The sequence below is a fragment of the Suillus subaureus genome, assembly GCF_016647635.1.
Source record: "Suillus subaureus strain MN1 chromosome Unknown BJ212scaffold_548, whole genome shotgun sequence".
In the NCBI taxonomy this organism is placed as follows: Eukaryota; Fungi; Basidiomycota; class Agaricomycetes; order Boletales; family Suillaceae; genus Suillus; species Suillus subaureus.
Genome location: NW_024539104.1, coordinates 3,981 through 11,561, shown reverse-complemented (window position 1 = coordinate 11,561; position 7,581 = coordinate 3,981). Strand labels below are relative to the sequence as shown.

At 47.3% G+C, this 7,581-nt stretch overlaps 1 protein-coding gene across 1 annotated transcript; it reads left to right on the top strand.

Moving 5' to 3' along the window:
• The first annotated feature begins 4,952 nt into the window (after window positions 1-4,952).
• BJ212DRAFT_1418382 (uncharacterized protein) lies at window positions 4,953-5,685 on the top strand. The gene is made up of 4 exons (XM_041337589.1): window positions 4,953-5,087; window positions 5,148-5,282; window positions 5,327-5,593; window positions 5,663-5,685. Exons 1-3 carry the CDS (start codon window positions 5,000-5,002, stop codon window positions 5,380-5,382), a joined length of 279 nt encoding a protein of 92 aa, XP_041184872.1. The 5' UTR covers window positions 4,953-4,999; the 3' UTR covers window positions 5,383-5,593; window positions 5,663-5,685.
• Window positions 5,686-7,581: the final 1,896 nt, after the last annotated feature.

Sequence of the window (7,581 nt, the reverse complement as noted above, 5' to 3'; positions counted from 1 at the left end):
TTCTGCAAATGCGCGTGCCGTGGGCAAGGCCTTGTATGAGGAGCTCCAGAACAAGTCGAAGACAAACCTCCCGTTAGGGCTCCACAGGAAAGAGCGATGAGGGCAAGATATGCGAGAAGCCCAATATTTGGTTGTTGGACGCCCTCAAGACGATCGAGAAGGTACACAAAAAGACGGGAAAGGAGTGGAGGTGGATACGGTACTGGACAACAGAGCGTGAATGGCGTCCTCGCAATACTTTTACTCCCATACACCTGCAACTACCGCTGACCACGCATAATCACAGCTCCTTTAATCACCAGTCGAATGTAATGGATTTCGTTTTAGAGCAGCAGCTTGTTAGGCTTGAAGACTCGCCGCGCGCATTCTGCATCTTTCATAAACATTAACCGTTGATTCCGTCTATTGAGTTTTCGATTGTTATATGTTTCTTCATCTAAGTGATGGTGTTGCGCATCAATAGGTAATGTACGGCATACATTCTCGTGATCTTAGCTCACATGACTGCTTGAACACCCCCAGTGACTGAGTTCTCAAATTGAATGACACGAACTTTACAATAAATCGAGGTCGAAAGTTAAGTTCAAATACAGGTCTTGGCGGCTCGATCGGTCCGCAAATTAGAACCCCTCATGACTTGAATCGTGACCCTCAAAACAATTTTACATAAACAACTTATCTCCAGACTCGCGCGCTTAATTTCCAGCTTGAGCCAGCCATGACAACCCACGCACTCCTGCAAGCATTCAAGGTCTCAAGCCTGCATTCGGTGCATGGATTACCTTGCCAGGCGTGCTGAACGCACCGCAGTCGCACAAGCCAGCCCACACCTCTCATGGGTGATGATAGATTGCGAGCACGGTCTTACATCGCTCCCAGCCTGGCGCTGCAGAGTCTATCCAGGCCATCACCGGTCTTGGACCTAATGCGCCCAGTCCACTCGTGAGAATTCCAGCTACGGGATTCAGCAACAGTACGTCGTGCAAATCAAGTATGCCGCTTGATGCTGGCGCACGGGGTGTTGCTTGTTCCTATGGTGGGTGGTTTCAGAAGAGTATGGGAACGTTATTAGACTTTGTGCCAATTGGTAGGTCTCCACTGTTGAGAAGGCGAGAGAGATCGTGGCCGACAGTCATTTCCCTCCAGGAGGCCGACGCGGCTTTGGAAGTCCGTTCACTCATGGCGTCTGGAGCATCAGTGCTGCCGACTACCTCAGATCTGCAAATGAAAATGTAGTTGTTATGATACAAATCGAAACGAAGGAGGGCGTGAAAAATGTTGACGCCATTGCTGCTGTGGATGGTATTGGTGAGTGGGTTATACTTGAATTGCGTACATTGCTCATCGCGTCTTTGGTTGTAGATTGCTTATTTATCGGTCCTTACGATCTTTCCCTGTGCTTAGGATACCCTCCCCCCTCTCCCCGACCCCCACCCCGACGTAGAAACTGTCATTCAATATATCCTCAAAGCTGCACATAAGGAAGGAAAGAAGTGGTAAGCATGTGTGCTGAATCTCCTGCTACTTCATTGTCACCGATCCATTTATGATCCAGCGCAATTTACTGCACCTCGGGAAAGCAGTCCCTTAAACGTGCTGAGGAGGGCTTCGACATGGTGAGATCACTTGACTGAAAGTCCGCATTTGTAGCTCATTCGTTTTTTGCGTCATGTAGATTAATGTCACTTCTGACATTGGTGCCATGACCGAGTCGTTGGCAGCAAATCTCACCGCTGCAGTAGGGGGAGAATCTGGAGCTGCAGCATTTCCGATACTGATAGTTGAGAAAATCGAAGTAGTTCGGCAATAAATGTACAGTCGATAGAATGTAGTTTACCAACTTGGATTGCATTGAAGAAATTATGATTCCTTCACATTGGTAGCGACTGATCGTTTCCTTGATAGTCATAATCGAAGGACTAAGAATGCCGGCCCAGCGACTGTAGCATCGTCGGACACACTCTCCTTGTTGTTTGTGATGACTGAGAACACGAAACCCTGCAGCGTGTCCGGAATGGTGACCGTCATGTCAGAGCGGAGAGGTACGACGAGCGCTTTGAAGCCTGAGATGAACCAAGCATACAACGTTTGTGAATCGCGTTTCGGGGCTGCGGGCGAAAACGACACCTGCACAATCTGTCCAGGCATAACACTGGAGGGAAATGTGAGTGCAGGAAATATTTTGACGGGCGGCAGCGGATTAGAGGATGGGCAGGATGCGATAAAGCCATTCATGATGGTATATAGTTGACTCAGACTCAGTGGTGCCTGTTAATCATTGGTCTCGAAATGTATGTTATGAGACGGGATGCCACATACATCAAATGCCGTGCTCCAAGCGGCACCTTCACGCACGTCTGCGTTGATCCACGCTGAGTGTTTCGCTTCTACGGAGTGAATAGAGCTGATGGAAATGATATAGTCCTAAAACGCTTTTGAGTTGGATTCCAACATGGAGCGATAGAAATCAAAGTACAGGATCAGAGAGATACTTCGCAAGAGTCGTATACGTAGAGGATGCTATTGCTTCCACGATGTTGCTGATCTTCACGAACGATCTCGGGTCGGTGTCGGGGCTGACGGAGAATTCATTCAGCCCACATGTGAAAGACGGACAAGAAACGAGCTGACAAGTTGTATGTGCATGGCTGAACAGCCTTGTCATCCAGGATATTCTGGAGGAACTGAGCATGCGTAAGTTCATGGGAGGATATTTGTGCGTATCTCCCATGCGACCAGGGCGGCAGACCAGCGTTGGAGAAGTCCCGTGGCTCATAGTGGTGCAGTCGTTCGTAGAAGTAGTATTGGAAGTGTTCAAGGGAGAGGGCAAAATTTAGAGCTTGGATCTCTGTTGTAGTATTCGTCAGTTTAAGGCTTCGAGAAAGGAAAATCATGTCACCTGTTAGCGCGCTACCGCTATCACGCCGCTCTGAGGGAAGGGAGAGAACAGAAGGGGGAAGAACGAGGGCGAGAAACGCAAAGATGGCCTTCATTGTGAAATGTTAATAATACAAGGGTATACTGTAGGGTTTTGCTAAAAAAAAAGTGGGGTATCCGAGTCGTCCAAAACAGAAAAGAGAAACGACTCACGAAGAATGCCAGTGGAACATTTTATATGGGTAGGCATGTCAGCCCATGTCAGCCTCCCTATTCATTCAAATCTGGCATTGAGTCCCTGTAGGCTTCGTCAGTGGGTTGATCAAATCACAAGGAAGTCGGAAGATGATGGTATGTACCTAGAGAGTGATAGAAAGGTAACACCAACTGATTCGGAATCGGAACCAGTGACATGGTGACTAGGAGTCAGTACTTCAGTCATCTCATACGCGTATAAGTCAGTGACTCAATGAATGTCTATCTTCCTTCTATGATACTATCAAGTTGGTCTGCTCATCATAAGGAAGATCGATAATATTGTAGTGGAGATGAAACGCCCAAGTGGATGTCAAATTGAACCAGTACTTGCTCCGAGTATATTTTTTCCGGAGTTGGCCGCATGGCCCAGAACGCTCTAGCGAGATCATCAAACAACATGTGTCCATTCGTACTATAGGCAATGTTCTCGCGAGTAGATACTCCATCAATACACTATACACGAACCAAAACGAAAGAACCAAAAAAACATACAGTAACGTACTACACTACAATCACGACAGGAGGGACTTCACACTTCGTCCACGCCGTCAGAGTTGAAGTCGAAACTCAAAAAGGCGGGTCCAGCAATCGTCACGTTGTCAGTCACCGTATCATTGCTGGAAGTGACCACAGGGAACACGACACCCTGTAAAGTCGATGGGATTTCAACCGTCATTTGGGAGCTAAGTGGCACAAAAGTGGCCCCAAGCCCAGCAATGAACCCAACATAGAGTTGCTCAGAGGTCGTTGTTGCGTTAAAAGAAACTTGGACGGTCTGGCCTGGCTGAGCACCGGCAGGGAAGGATAATGCGGGGAATGCTTTAACAGGCAGTGGCATGTTAGAGGAAGGGCATGACACGATGACGCCTGATGCAATTGTCCACACGTGATTGAGGTCAAGTGGGGTCTAAACAGACATATTTGAGTAGCGATCTTTAGCAACAGCATGGCGACATACGTCAAACGCAGTGTTCCATGGGTTAGCTTTCAAAACCGCCGAATTGATCCACGCTGATTGTCTTGCTTCAACAGCTAGAATAGCACCCGAGGACGTAATATAATCCTACAAATCATAACGAAATAAACACGCATTAATCACGATATAGATTAAACCATAACTTACCGAGTTCGACAAGAACTGCGCCGCACCAGAATACGCTGAAACGCCGACCGTCTCCAACATGAAACTTGTTGTTACGAAAGAAATTGGGTCTGTATCAGGGCTAACGCAAGGTAGTCTGTTCAGCAACTTATGGATTACTCTCATGAAATCTCTACTCACAAACTGTAGGTGCATGGCTGTACTGCCTGATCACCGATTACGCTCTCAAGGAACGACACGTGCGTCGACTCGTGTTGTGCGATTTGGTTCCATCGTCCACGCGCCCAGGTAGGCAGGTCTGCATCGAGGAAGTCTTGCTGGGTGTACTTCTGCAAGCCTTGCGTGTAATATGCATTTTCAAGGTGTTCAAGCGTGAGTGCGAAATTCAGGATTTGAATGTCTATCAACACGAAGACATGAGATCACTGAGAATGGGGTAAGCGACCAACTCACCTGTTGGGGTACTGCTATCATCACGTTTGGCAGGTGCTGCCACACAGAACCCAGGGAGGGCAGCAACAACCAGAAGAGCTACGGAAGCTGCGGTGACTTTCATACTGCTCGACCTTTTCGTGAGATGCAAAAGATGAAGGCGGGCGTTAGGCTTATATGCCAGCTTTATACCCCATGCGGCACAAAAATTAAACCGAACAATTGTACACCGTCATTAAAATGAACTTCGCGATGCCAGCATCCTGACCGCCTGCGAATCTTCAGGGGACAAGCGCCAGACCCAACGTTCGACCAGAATGACATAACAGTATGTCATTCGTTCTACTTTGGAATACCATTACTTTTGTTCCCTTATCATCGTTATCGTTTGTTGCTTGGAACCAGTGTACCGAAATTGCCATGGTCATTTTGTTTAGCGCCGTCCTGCACGGCCGCAACTCTGGTCTTACTTACTTACACTGTCTAGTAGGAACAAGATCGTTACACGAGCCAACATCCGTCCTTTCACCTCGGACATTTGTGATACTTTGCGCTACGGCTATCTGCTTGAACACGCTTGGCAGTGGTAGAGAAACCACGCGCACCATAGAAGCTGTTATCTTGTCAACATTGAAACGTTTTTGGGGTGTTACTTACCTTGGGGGGCCAAACGTTGGCACTTGATGCGAATCATTGCAGCGCGACGCCAGTAGCGCCGTTACGGCCTAGGGTCCGGTATGTGTCTAAATGGCTGTGTAACTTTACTAGAAGTCTTCCTAGCAGAAGTTGCGGGAATACCGGAACGAAGGAGTGACACAGAACTTCTTCGAAGATATTCTTAGTCTTGGATAGTCTTGGTGACAGGCCAGGGCCGACCTGGGCCTCTGAGAGTTGAACTTCGGTGTTACTACCAACGAAGGGTAGCTAAGTATCATGATATACTTGCAAGTTGCTAGCGACGTGTCACATGAACTTGAATACACAAGTACTCACCAATCATCTGTTGGTATTGCATGTCAACTGCTCTAACGTCCACCACGTCCATACTTTTCTCAATGTGCACTATTTGCACCTCTCCAGCGAATACGAATAACAGGATTCCCTTCAGCTTCAAGCATATCTGTTTAGTTGCTTCGCGGTGTTGCGGAACAGTTCACGAAGTTACTGGTTCATAGGAACCCGTTAAGGGATGTGGCAATCGAGAGTTGACGCGCACGTAGAGCTCAAACGGCACTCTATGTACTCCACCAAGACAGCCAAGCGTGTACCGGCGGATGGCTTCGTGACGTGCAGTTGCCTTTTCGAGCGGAGTCACCCGCCATAAAGGGCCCGTCAAATTTTTGCACGAAGTATCAACTCACTTGAGCCACAATTATGTAACCCCCACAATCAAATCCCTGTGTGTCTCGCATCTGTCGGTGTATCGCGCATCATGGCTCCCATTTCCAAATGACGAAAGCTTTCAGACCTAACTTCAGGAGATACAAACAAATTGCTGAATAAGATAGAGGAGTTTCGTTCCAACCTTGATGAAGGAGATGAGGATTTGCCTGATGGTCTGATCGATAAGCTCCAAGAACTGCGCGACAAATTGGAAAACGTTAAGGTTGAATGACGTTGAATTGTTTACAGAGCTGATCAGCCTCTCCATAGCACACTTCCTTCTCTAAGGTGGATTCAATAACGCTTGCTTCATTGGAGATATCGTCTGGTCCACTTTTTCCGATCGGCGACAAGAAACAAGAAATCGAAGACCTTGGATTGGCCGAAATACCAGGGTGTCTTCTGATTGATACTACACGATCTCTGATAAGTTTAGTGCGCGGCCACGTCGCAACGGTGGTGTGTTACGGTGGCTGATTTCCGTGATCGACTGTATATTCATTTAAACTCCAAAGACGGAAGCTGGATGTCGCATCTTGATCAGCATACTCTTGTTGAGAGTTATATCGGCGTGTCCGGATGTGAACATAATTCCAGGATTCCCTATCCCTAAAACGACATTCAACCCAGAGTCTGGTAAATGTTCATTTAGTGGCGTTGTCGACTTCTTGGTGACTAAAATCCCCACTCAGTACACCGGTAAGTCATTTTCTGTCGCGTGCTAGAATGAATTTGAACGGCTCTTTAGCATACCTCCTGAGCAATCCGAGCATAGCACTGGCGCGTCCCGGAAACATCGAGGAACCAATAATGTCCAACATCTTCGAAGCCAAGCGCGATAATATTTGGGCCGGTCTATCTCAAGCTACAGTTGCTGCTGCTTCGTATTGTCAATTGCAGGGGTCAGCTCTCTGTCGTTTTATGTCCCGTGACGTAGTCTAACTTTATGATAGCTTATCTGTCATCAGGGGTGTTATCACAAGCGGAGAACAGTGGATGTTCTTCGTGTACAAAATGCACCCAGATGGTACTGGGCGAGTCCTATATTCTCCCGAATACACTCTGGGACCGAATCTCGAACATCTAGCCTTCGTTCTTGGCCTCTTTCGGGATTCGGTGCGACTGAATTCTCGTATCTCATTTTTGCATCCTCGCTGTTTCGAATAGATTGTTAACGCAACTAGCTCCGACCTTGTATTCTTCACTACCCCGCGACAGATATACAGTCCCACAGCACGCTCTCCTTGATAAGCTCCCTGTGGTGTATTTGTATTTATATTTGTATTGTTGGATGTTCTACATCCTGTATTCCTTTTCCTCGTTTGTCATCACGGACTCTACTGTACTGCATAATCTTGTTGTGTCGCGTTATACCAAGACCTAGAATAGGTACTGGTTTAACAAAATTAAATGTCTGTCCCCATGATCATCCCGAGGCTGCAGGACTTTAAGCAGTTTCATACCGTGGGATAATTTTAGTTAGTTAGGTGCATGACAAACGGCACTGTATGTACTAGGTACGTGAACAA

Bases quoted from the DNA above. Each gene is read 5' to 3' on its own strand.
- BJ212DRAFT_1418382 (XM_041337589.1), top strand. From the start codon at position 5,000: ATGTCATTCGTTCTACTTTGGAATACCATTACTTTTGTTCCCTTATCA. The intron at 5,088-5,147 runs CCATGGTCATTT...TTACTTACTTAC, and splicing joins GAACCAGTGTACCGAAATTG to ACTGTCTAGTAGGAACAAGA. The intron at 5,283-5,326 runs CTGTTATCTTGT...GGTGTTACTTAC, and splicing joins AACCACGCGCACCATAGAAG to CTTGGGGGGCCAAACGTTGG.